At 40.6% G+C, this 13,006-nt stretch overlaps 1 protein-coding gene across 3 annotated transcripts in view; it reads right to left on the bottom strand.

The window, feature by feature from the left end:
• pdzd2 (PDZ domain containing 2) overlaps positions 1–13,006 on the bottom strand; it is a 493,753-nt gene that overhangs the window by 86,427 nt on the left and 394,320 nt on the right. For all 3 annotated transcript variants that reach the window (XM_063042802.1, XM_063042803.1, XM_063042804.1), the window contains one exon: positions 12,373–12,505. In XM_063042802.1, the coding sequence (XP_062898872.1) occupies positions 12,373–12,505 (133 nt within the window). The remainder of the gene's footprint in view (positions 1–12,372; positions 12,506–13,006) is intronic.

Genomic DNA, 13,006 nt, shown 5'->3' with positions numbered 1-13,006 from the left:
GCCCATTTATCAATATTCTTTCAAGCCTTAATGGAGTGATTCATCAATGAAAGACACTTGTTCCTCTGGTGAGAGTATCTGAAACATGCTGAAAAACATTGTTATTCAGGTGACAAGTGACACTGGCTCATCGCCATAGCAGCACAATTTCTGAATTGTTTTAAAGAAGACAGTGTCCTACTAAAATTGGATATCATCCTGTTTTTGTCCATTGAAGAATTTGTTATGTAGCATGGAGGCATCTCTATTCAGTCCATTAATATCAAATTAATTACCTCTTTTAAAAGAAATTGGAGCTGCTTCATCTCTCCAATAAAGAACATCTATTCTCAAACAGGAACAGTTCAAATTCAGATTCAACTTTATCACATTTACCTCAGTGAAATTCACCCATTATCTGCTTTCTCCCCTGCCTCTTAATCTGAATTTCCCCTCTCTTTCCAGTCCTGAAGAAGGGTCTCAGCCCAAAACGTTGACTGTTAACTCTTTTCCATAGATGCTGCCTGACCTGCTGAATTCCTCCAGCATTTTGTGTGTGTTTCTTTGGATCTCCAGCAGCTGCAGATTTTCTCCTGTTAGTGAAATGCATTCTTTGCAGTGACAACCAACACACCCAAGGACGTGCCAGGGGCAGCCCACAAGTGTTGCTACACACTCCAGTGCCAACATAACGTGCCAGAAATGCCCAGCAGAACAACACAAGCAGCAGCAACAACAACAGAACAAAGCTCCTTTCCAACCCACGTCTTCACTCACACTGACGAGCCTCCAACCACAAGATAGGCCATCTCCAGCCTCTGGTGCTTGGCCTAGGACTCTCAGACTCGCTGATATTGGGGCTTCTGCCTCTGGATTCACACTGGACACTGACCTTTAGCTTTGCCTTTTGCACTTCACTGACCTCTGGGTATTGACCCTATGGCTCGCTGTTCAGGGGTTTGACCTTTGGCCTCAATCCCAGGAATTACCAAATCCAAGATTTGACTTCAGATCTTGACTGACCTGACTGTTATCATGGACTTTGGACCACAGAAGGCCTTGGGCCTTGACTTCTGAACTTGCATGGATGTCTGATTCAGTTGATCTGGAGAGGGGAGGGCACTGACCCATTTGACTCTTGCCTGTACAGACTTCCAACCAGGGACTCTCGGCCTTGGGGATTGCTGGTCTCCTCTGTGCCTGCGGCCCGATCTCCAGGATTGATGACCTTTGACTGCAGAACATTCCAACCTAACCTCTGAACAAAGACTCTACCACTGACTCTTCATTTTTGCTCACCCCTGTCCCTAAACCCTAACCTGACCCCTAACTCCTAGTACTGTTCCTAAAACTATTGCTACAAACGTAAAAAGAAAGAACTGAGTCTGAGCATCATATTGATGGACATCGCAGCTTGGTGCCATCTTGACCTGAACACCGGCTCTTGTCCCTAATCTCCAACTGTCCCTCAGCGCTGGTTCGAGTCGCTGTCATCGCTGGTTAAAATTGATGCCGTCGGAGGATGCTCTCAGAGATGTTACTGAAATTCTGAGATTTATGGATTAGACTGTAGCACAAACTAACTGTAGTTCATATTGGCCTTTTTCAGTTCTATGTTTCTTTTGTGTTCTTGCCCATTCTTTCCTGTTATGGATTGGCAGACTAGGAGTTTGGGTGACTGTTAGTTTCTGTGGAGGGAAGAGTTGGGGGTGTTGGGGTTGGCAAGTTTTTGTTTCTTTTTCTTTTCATGTGGGGGGGGGGAAATTGATGCCTTCCTTTCAACTGCTTAAATGGTTTTCTGTATTATCTGGCTATCTGGAGAAGACAAGTTTCAGAGTTGTATTCTACATACATACTTTGATAATAAAATGAACCTTTGACCTTTGAAACCTATCCCTAAACCCTAATCCAACTCCTAACTCCCAGCACTGTCTCCAAAACCATTGTGACAAACCTATAACATAACCAGGTCTGGGCCACAACATTGATGGGCACCACTAATGGGATGTATATAAAAGCTTCCACTTAGTTAACTCTAACACCACAATATAAGGTGCTGTTAATGTTATGGTGCAAATAACCTGACACACAAAATGCTGGAGGAACTCAGCAGATCAAGGCAGCATCTACGGAGGGAAATAAACAGACAAATTTTCAAGCCAAGACTCTTCATCAGGACAAGCCCAAAAAGTCACATATTTAATTCTCTGACCAGCTGAGTTTCTTCAGCATTTTGTGTGAATTCCAGCATGTGAAAAATATATTGTCTCTGTTGTGCAAACAGTCTCAACTGAATGAACAGATTTACTCATGTTGCACTCCTAATGCAAGCACAATTGCTGTATAATCAAACACAACATACAAGATAAATGTGTGGATAGTGATGGATAGTGTTTCAATGGTGGCGGGGTGGAGATACGCCTCTACCAAAGGAGGTGTAAGGTGCTCCTTCTGTCTGCTAGCCTGCAGGTCACCCTTGGGCACCCTTAGCCACCCGATCAGGGTCACGTGAAACCATGGGAGCAGGTGGTGTACATCACATCCTGCTTATGCGACCACTGACGCCAGGCAAACGACCTTTGAAGAGTATTGATAATGGCTGGGGTCACCAGTCTTGTAAAGACACTGCCCTGAAGAAAGCAATGGTAATCCACTTTTGTAGAAAAATTTGACAAGAACAAGCATGGTCAAAAGACCGTGATCGGCCACATCATACGACACAGCGCATAATGATGATGAGTGTTTTAGTCAAACGATTCTTACTCAGGGAATGAAACAGTGTGAAAAAATAAACATTTTTTATAAGTTTTTTTGGATGAACTGCTGAGATTCAGAAAGTCAAAGCAAAAATGATACAAGCTTGCTCCTGTGTCTCTGTCAAGTATTTCTGGCAGAGTGTTGAAAGTAGGTAGCCGTTGTCAATTTGTACTCAGAAGGGAGGATCTGGAAAAACAGCACTGTTTAAATAACGCAAACACAAGGAATTCTGCAGATGCTGGAAATTCAAGCAACTTTGATGTGTGTTGCACTGTTTAAATAATTTCACAATTATTGTGTCTTCAAACCTTTGACTTTAGCAGTATAAAATTGAACAACGTTTTATTTTTTTAGTTGTGGCATCTATTACTGTTTATGTAGCAACTTTTATGAGGTCAAATAAATTATTCAGAAATATTACATCTATATGAAAGAATGGTTATTTGAAACACTTGAATGAAGAACAAACAACATGCATATATTACTTGGCTAAACATTATATTACAGATGTCTTTATGCTACACTGGAGACTATTTCTCAGAAGAACTTTTTGCACATTTTGAGTTAAATTACAATCTTCTATGAAATGGATAAGTAATATTAGGCTTCCTGATTATTTACACAACATCTTTTGGGAATTATATATTCTAAGAAACTGTTTATAAAACTTAATTCTTGGATGGCTAATGGAAAGACCTAAATTTAAATCCTGAGGTAATATAAGATTTATTGGCCATTATGAGTGAAATAGCCATCCGTGCATGTCCAGGTAAACTGCCAAAAATCTTCCACATCTAATACTTCTGAGGTAATAGAATGGCCCTGCACCAGACTGTAATATACTCATTTCAGGACTTTCTGCATAATCACACAGAAGTTTTGGAGTAATTATATACTATCAAGAATACTTATTTTATGATATGCACCATAAAAATAATGAAAATAATAAATTGAAGAACATTTCCAATAAATAAATCTTAAGATTCCCATAAATTATCTGATCAATAATTGATCTGTGAATCTCTGAACTGGAAAAATGGAAGTTCAGTTAATATTGTTCCCTCTGCTTTCTAGCTATTAATGTTTACAAATGAATGTGGATGAGAAAATGACATGGCTATGACTGTGTTGCAATGTTATGGCGTAAACAGCCCCAAATTAATGTCCAGATTGACTATGAAAAGCATACTATTGTTTTCCTACACTACAGCAAAGCATACACTTCAAAACATAACTACTTGTCTGTAAAACTCTTGTGATACCCCGCATATCATTTTTCTTTTCCCTGTAGCCCCAATGTATCACGTCATGAATGTTCATGTGTGATGAACTGATCTGGACTCAAAATACAGTGGGGAGCCACAAATGCCAACAGCATCACTACGCAAGAAATAGGAAAAATCAGCAGCGTTTCCTTTCCACTGATCACCAGAAGATTACTGTTGATTTAATGAAAGTATCCTGAGTTATTGATCACGGCACTGTAAACTCCCTCAGCCTCAGTGAAAGGTGCTGGATGTGACGTATTTGAATCCCAATTATGAGATTCTGATTGGTCTTGCACGAATTTTTAGTTTAGGATTCAGATATCATGTAACCATAAAATAAATGTGTCATGGAACCTAACTTCCAACAGGAGTTAGCATTCTCACGAGCAAACCTAAAATACAGAAGAAAAATCAAGACTCAGTAATGTGAAAATGTTAAAGGTTTGAATTTGATTAAATTTGGATGTTAAAACTACATGGTTAATACATATTGCAGCATATTTTATTCACTCTGATGAAAAGCTTCATCTTTCTTCATATACCATATGGCTCCTTTTTTTAAATTTCAAGTGCAAAAGGAAGTTGCAATGTTGAAACCTAATGACATTCATGTGTGAAGTGTATTTGCAACTGTATATACCATATACATTTGTTTAACATTGCACCCTAATGCAATCAGTGTCACATGACATATTGTCAAGAATTTATTAGCACTTTTCATAAGGAAAGCTTAACACCTAAATTTTAGTTATCTTGAGGGGCAATGATTAGAAATAGAAAAAAAAATTAGGCCATTCAACCTCTCAGTTGTTGTCTATTCTTCAACTAATTTATGACTGATCAAATCTACAACTTCACTTTTTTCTGTATGGCCCATATTTCTTAACTAGAAAATAAATAGTTTCTATTTTCTGTCATGGAAGTTCTAACATCTTAGCTTCCATGGACTTTTGGATGGGAGTTACAAATTCCTTTGATAAACATAATTTTGATTTCTGTTCCTTAATGACCTACCCATATTTTGAATTGCCAGTCAGATATCAACTGTCTACTGCAACCCTGTGCCTTTCAGGTCCCACCGTCAACTTTGTCTCTAATTTCTACCCTACCCTTAACCTCACTTGGTCCATCTCTGATACCTCCCTTCTCTTTCTCAATTCTGTCTGCCTCCATCTCTTTAGACAAACTGTCAACCAGCATCTTTTATAAATCTACTGATCCCACTGTTATCTCCCTTGACCATTGATGATGTCCTCATTTGCGTCTCATCCATTTCCCATACATCTGTGCTCACCCCATCTTCCCTCCACCTTAACAGTGATAGAGTCCCTCTTGTCTTTACCTATCACCCCTTGAGCTTCCACACCCAACACATTATCCTTCGTAACTCCCTCCCCCACCCACTTTCCACAGAGATTGCTCTCTCCGTGTTTCCCTTGTGCATTCGTCCATCCCCACTAATCTCCCTCCCGGTACTTATCCTTGCAAGTGACAGAAATGCTGCACTTGCCCATACACCTTCTCCCTCACCTCCACTCAAGGCTCCAGGCAGTCTTTCCAGGTGAGGCAACACTTCACCTGTGAATCTGCTGGGGTCGTCTATTGTGTCTGGTGCTCCCAATGCGGCCTCCTCTACATTGGTGAGACCTTTCATAAATTGGGGGACCACTTCGTCAAGCACCTCTGCACCATCTACACAAGTGGAACTTCCTGGTGGCCAAAGATTTTAATTCCGATTCCTAGTTCTGTTCCAACGTGTCAGTCCATGGCTTCCTCTTGTGCCAAGATGAGGCCACCCTTAGGGTTGAGGAGCAACACCTTATATTCCGTCTGGGTTGCCTCCAACCTGATAGCATGAACATTGATTTCTCCTCCTGGTAAATAAATTTCCTCTCGTGCCCTTCCTGTACTCCCCACCCTGATCTTTTACTTCCTCTCATCTACCTATTACTTCCCCCTGGGTCCCCTCCTCCATCGCTTTCTCCTATGGTCCACTTTCCTCTCCTATCAAATTCCTTCTTCTCTGGCCCCTGACCTTTCCCACTCACTTGGCTTCACTTATCACCTTCCAGCTAGCCTCCTTCCCCTCCTCCAACTTTTTTACTCTGACATCTTTCCCCTTCCTTCTCAGTCCTGATGAAGGGTCTTGGCCTGAAATGTCAACTATCTATTCATTTCCATAGATGCTGCCTGACCAGCTGAGTTCCTCCAGCATTTTGTGTGTGCTGCTCCATATTTTAGACTATGTTCCCTTATTATAGCTTCCCACATCAGAGGATTTTAAAAAAATATTTAACCCTGTAAATATTTGACTGACTTATCAGATCCCTACTCTATCTCCTATCTTTAAGGGAATATAAACCAGCATGTTCTTAAAATATACTTGGAGTATGCAGGCCTCTCCTTCACATGTTCCACGAGTCTGTTGTCACCAGTACAATCTTCTATGCGGTGGTGTGCTGGGGCAATGGCATCAACACGGGTGATGTCAACAGGCTTGATAAACTGATTAGAAAGGCTGGCTCTGTAATCGGAGTCAAACTGGACAGACTGGAGGCTTTGGCAGAACAAAGGATCCTGCGGAGAGTCCTGGCAATTCTGGACAATGTTTCTCACCCTCTGCATGCCACCTTGGCTGAACAGAGGAGCACTTTTAGTAATAGACTAAGACAGCTGCGCTGCTTCAAAGAGCACCAGATGAGGTCATTCTTGCCCCTAGCCATTAGGCTCTATAATGAGTCAACCTATAGCTGGGGAAGTGAAGACCCTCTCCTGTTAAACTGTCTCAGGTAACTTTTTATTCTTTCTTACTTCTCTTCCAATATTTGTATATCTATGCACTTGTAATGCTATTATGACACTGTAATTTCCTTTCAGACCAATAAAATATCAATGTAGCAATTTTTAAGACCGTAAGACATAGGAGCAGAATTAGGCCATTGGCCCATCGAATCTGTTCTGCCATTCAATCGTGGCTGATCCTTTTTTAAAAAATCTCTTCATTCCCGGTTCCCGGCCTTCTCCCGTAACCTTTGATGCCATGTCCAATCAAGAACCTATTAATCTCTGCCTTAAATACACCCATTGACCTGGCCTCCACAGCTGCATGTGGCAACCAATTCCACAAATCACCACCCTTTGGCTAAACATATTTTTAAGTTCCAGTAGCTTCCTATATTCTTGCTCTGATTTGTGATTGCCATTTCTCACTCATATTCCTTCCAGGTGAGGAACCAAAGCAGATCCATAGCATGGGATAGCAGTTAAAAAGATGAAATTATCTTATAGAAGTCAGCTACACTATTGGTTTCTGATTCTTCTTCTCCATTTAATTAGAATTACAAATAAGAAACTAGTTGGTGCAAAGTCAACGATGTCTCCACAACTAGTGATCAGATCTGCAAAAGATCCTGCTTAAATTAAGACTCCTCTGATCTTGCCACAAACTTTTACTAGGTGTCTTCCTGCTCAGGATAACTGAGATTAAGTACTAAGTGGATTGGTATTAACATCTCTGATTAATTTTTGACTGCTTCAAATATTTAAAAGAGTACAGGTAGAATAAAGCAGCCCCAATGAAATAACAAACAACAGGAATTCTGCAGATGCTGGAAATTCAAGCAACACACATTAAAGTTGCTGGTGAACGCAGCAGGCCAGGCAGCATCTCTCGGAAGAGGTACAGTCGACGTTTCAGGCCGAGACCCTTCGTCAGTCCTCTTCCGAGAGATGCTGCCTGGCCTGCTGCATTCACCAGCAACTTTGATGTGTGTTGCCCCAATGAAATAACGACAGCTTTTATAGTTTTGAGAGCACTGAAAAACAATGCACAGTTGCAGCACTGAACAATATTCCAGCTGGATATTCAATATTGATTTTCAATTGTAGAATGTAAAAAACCTACAGTGGTAGTTTATCCAGGCTGGAAACTCTCAAGCTTGTGCAGTGGAAAAAATGATTAGTAATACTTCATAAAGAAGAGGACATGGTAATAGGTGAAGCTTCTGCTGAGAAGTATATAAAACAATTCTTAGAAAACATAAGTCTTGGCATGGAGGTAGTGGAATGTTTTTCTTTAGCCATTTGCTTCAGTATCCTCGTCTGACTTAGAGCTATAATTAACACGGAAACAACAGGGAGTTTCACGCAAAGCAAGCTAGAGACAATTAATAGCTACATGCGGTGCTATTAACCATGTGTTCCATCACTCAGTCAAAGAAGACAACACTATGGCAAAATTGGGCCAGTGGGCAAGTTAAACTATTCCATCAGAAAGTAATCTAGATCTTGACACAAGAGATTCTGCAGATGCTGGAAATCTTAAGCAACACACACAAAATGCTGGAGAAACTCAGCAGGTCAGGCAGTATGAACAGTCAATGTTTTGGGTCAAGTCTCTTCACCATCTGGATAGTAAGGATATGGAGGGCTATGGTCCCGGTGCAGGTTGATGGAAGAAGGCAGCTTAAATGGTTCAGTGCAGACTTGATGGGCTGAAGGGCCTATTTCTGTGCCGTTCTTTTCTATGGCTCTATCGCCTTACTGTGCTCAATATCAACTAAGAAGAGCCTGAAGCTGGAGTCTTAATTGACAGCAAATGGATATCAACAGTATTTTAACATAGATTTAATTTGGGGAACCTGCTATGTCTTCCTGCCAGGACGAAGCAGATCTGAAGAACTGTGGTACATGGGATAAGGTTAACATTTCAAGTTCTGATGCAAGGACATCAACCTGGAACATTAACTCTGTTTTTCTTTTCCACTGATGCTGCTTGAATCACTGGTCCATCTCCAACTTCTTTTATTTTATTAATATCTCAAATTGATGCTCTTTCACTGGAAATGAAGAAAGTTCATTGAACTGAGGCATTAATTCTTCATCTCTCCACAAATACTGCTTGACCTGCTGCATTTTCTATTTCAATGGTTCAAATAGTTGAATTTAATATTAAAGGACGTATGCAATATACAGTCTGAAATTCTTACTCTTCGCAGACGTCTGTGAAACATGAAACTCCATAGAATGAATGATAGAAACATCAGAACCTCAAAGCCCCCCTCCCTTGCCATCGTGCAAGCACCAGTAGCACTGACCCTCCCCTCCCTCACATGCACCAACAGAAGCATTGACCACCCCGCCCCCCAACATGCACAACATGCAAGCAATAGCAAAAGCCCCCCAAAGAGACCTTGATCCAAAGTCCATCAAAAACCACAGTCCATAACCTAGTACTTTGGTATCTCAAACAGGATCTTTAAAAAAATCACAAACAAGAGAAAATCTGCAGATGCTGGAAATCCACGCACACGCACAAAATGCTGGAGGAACTCAGCAAGACAGGTAGCATCTATTGTTTTTATGTGTGATTTCCAGCATTTCACTTTTGAGCATGAAAAGGTTCAGAGGGTTGGGGGGGTGGTGGTTAAGTTTTTTCACTTTCATAGGGTCATATAGAAGTACGGCACAGAACGGATCCTTCAGCCCATCTTGTCTATGCTAAGCCATTTAAACTGCCTACATCCTTTGTATGTAGGAATGCTCTTCTAAACACAATATGGGAAAACCTAGCCTGTCCTTGTTCAGGATTCATCTTCTGTTCCTTCCTGAAAGACCCTATTGAAGCCCACCATACCAACAGCTGAATGTTTGCCTTGGATCATGATGATCAAAGGGAAGAGGGAATAGCTCCCTGCCAACCCCTAGTCCTACCTACAGTGCCTATAAAAAGTACTCACCCCCCTTGGAAGTTTTCATGTTGGTTTTACAACATTGAATCACCGTGGAATTAATTTGGCTTTTTTGACACTGATCAACAGAAAAAGACTCATTCATGTCAAACCGAAAGCAGATCTCTACAAAGTGATCTAAATGAATGACAAATATAAAACACAAAATAATTGGTTACATAAATATTCACCCTCTTCATGTCAGTATTTAGTAGATGCACCATTGGTAGCAATTACAGCCTTGAGTCTGTGTGGATAGGTCTCGATCAGCTTTGCACATCTGGACACTGCAATTTTTCCCCATTCTTCTTTACAAAACAGCTCAATCTTTGTCAGATTGCATGAGGATTGTGAGTGAACAGTCCTTTTCAAGTCCAGACACAAATTTTTAATTGGATTGTGGTCTGAACTCTGATTTGGCCACTCCAGGACAACTTTGTTGTTTTTAAGCCATTCCTGTACAGCTTTCGGTTTGTGCTTGGGGTCATTGTCTTGCTAGAAAACAAATCTTCTCCCTAGTCGCAATTCTCCTGCAAACTGCATCAGGTTTTCCTCCAGGAACTCCCTGCATTTTGCTGCATTCATTTTACCCTCCACCTTCACAAGCCTTCCGGGGTCTGCTGCAGTGAAACATTGCTACAATGTGACGCTCACGGTAGGGATGGTGTGTTTGTGGTCATGTGTATAAGCCTAACGTAGCGTTTAGCCTAATGGCTAAAAAGCTCAATTTTAGTTTCATCAAACCATAGAAACTTCTTCCATCTGACTTCAGAGTCCCCCAGATGCCTTCTGGCAAACTCTAGCTGAGATTTCATGTAAGAATTTTTAACAGTGTCTTCCCCTTTGCCACTCCCCCATAAAGCTGCCTCTGGGGAAGCACCCGGCCTACAGTTGTACGCACAGTCTCTACCATCTCAACCAATGAAGCTTGTGACTCCTCCAGAATCATTACAGGTGTCTTGGTCACCTCCCTTACAAGTCCCCTGCTTGCACGGTCACTCAGTTTTTGAGGATGGCATGCTCTAGACAGATTTACAGCTGTGCCATATTCTTTCTGTTCCTTGATGATTGACTTAACTGTACTCCAAGGGATATTCAGTGACTTGAAAGTTTTCTTGTATTCACCTCCTGACTTGTGCTTTTCCATAACCTTTTCACAAAGTTACTTGGAATGTTCTTTTGTGTTCATAGTGTAGTTTTTGCCAAGATACCGACTCACCAGCAGTTGAACCTTCCAGATACAGGTGTAGTTTTACTACCAACAATTGAAACACCTTGACTGCACACAAGTCTCTAAAAACAAATCTCCATTTATCTAATTATGTGACTTCTAAAACTAATGGCTGCACAGTGACAATTTGGTGTGTCATATTAAAAGGGGTGAATACCTATGCAATCAATTATTTTGTATTTTATATTTGTAATTAATTTAGATCACTTTGTAGAGATCTGTTTTCACCCTTGACATAAAATAGTCTTTTTCTGTTGATCAGTGTCAAAAAAAAACAATTTGAATCCACTGTGATTCAATATTGTAAAACAATAAAACATGATAACTTCCCAGGGGGTGAATACTTTTTTATCAGAACTGTATAGGATAAAATTGTCTCATTCGTATAGCCTGTTCATAGACAAATCGAGATTTTACTAATAGGAAACTCTAGCAGTAAAAAATAGACAGAATATCTGTTTCTGTCTATTGGTTCAACTTAGTAGTGGTCTATTGATAGGGAGTAGGGATCTGAAATAATTTTAATATCATTCAGTAAAATTACATTTTAACAAGGGGGTATTTGTGGAAAGTCTTTATCACTAGATTTTGAGATACATGACTTGTGTAATTTGACCATAAGTATGCCGCATGGAGCTGGCTTGAGAGGAACATGACACCGCTGGACATATACTGTAACTTCCTCTGGTTTTCATGGCTGGCCACCTGTACTCCTGTACACCTCCCTGTTAATGCAAATATCTAATTAAACAATCATGAGGCAGCACTCAGAATAAAAGCACACAGACATGGTCAAGAGGTTCAGTTGTTGTTCAGACCAAACATCAGAATGGGGAAGAATATGATCTAAGTGAGTTTGACTGTGAAGGATTGTTGGTGCCAGACTGGGTGGACTGAGTATCTCAGAAACTACTGATCTTGTGCATTCGGAGTTTACAGAGAATGGTGCAAATAAAAAAAAAACAAATGACATCCAGTGAGTGGCATTTCTGTGGGGCAAGATGCCTTGTTAATGAGAGAGGTCAAAGGACAATGGCCAGACTGATATAAGCAGACAGCAAGGTGACAGTAACTCAGATAACTTTGTATTACAATAGTGGTGTGCAGAAAAGCACCTCTGAAAGCACAACACATCAAACCTTGAAGTGGATGGGCTACAGCAGCAGAATATCACAAACATACAATTAGTGGCCACTGTATTAGGTACAGGAGGTACCAAATAGAGTGGCCACTGAGTGTACATGGCCCTTTACTTTTTCCCTTCTCAGTTCATGTGAGAAAAAAAGCCTGTGGATGAGTATCTTCTGGTGATGTGATAGGACTTGTACAACTAATCACCTCTGATAATTTCAGTTCAGGAAATAGGGTTTATTTGAATAGACCTACCTAATTGTATTACGTGTCTTACCTTTGGGTTTGGATGACGGCTAATGATAAGGCTGATAGGACCTGGACCACACTCACTTAGAATCGCATACGCTTCACTTAGAGCAGCATGTCGCAGACTCACAGAGTCCACCTCTAAAATTTGATCCCCTCGGCTGCAATGAAAGGCAGAGAAAATTCATTAAATTTTGCCATTTTCAGCCTCCAGAGACATCAACAAAGTGATAGTGTTCCACTCTGAATTATATAGCTGCACTCATTCATAAGAAAGTAAAAGAGTCCTTTCTTTCTAAATTAGATAGCCAGTAAAATGATAACAAGGCACAATTCATTTAAGAAGTTTCATCCTGTGCGATTTTTCTCAAGGCTGACATTTCATGAAGAAGACAGCAATCAAATGAAATCTGAAACCATTTGCACTTGACTGTGCTTCTTTCTGGTGCTTTATACAACAAATAAAACACGTGGGCTTTATTACGTACTCATTCTGACAGCTAAGCTCAAATAAAAAATAGATAGGTTCTGAAACTGGTACGCTCCAAAATAGTCACGCTCCAGAGATCATGTGAACAGTCGGCAGAAAGTTCACCATTCTACACTCACTTTAGATTTTAGCAGAAATTCTCTGACTGAAATTCTCGACTTTATTTTTAAGA

This window comes from Mobula hypostoma, chromosome 3, assembly GCF_963921235.1.
Source record: "Mobula hypostoma chromosome 3, sMobHyp1.1, whole genome shotgun sequence".
NCBI lineage: Eukaryota > Metazoa > Chordata > Chondrichthyes > Myliobatiformes > Myliobatidae > Mobula > Mobula hypostoma.
Note: the sequence above shows the minus strand (reverse complement) of the source record. Positions and strands in the feature narration are given on the sequence as shown.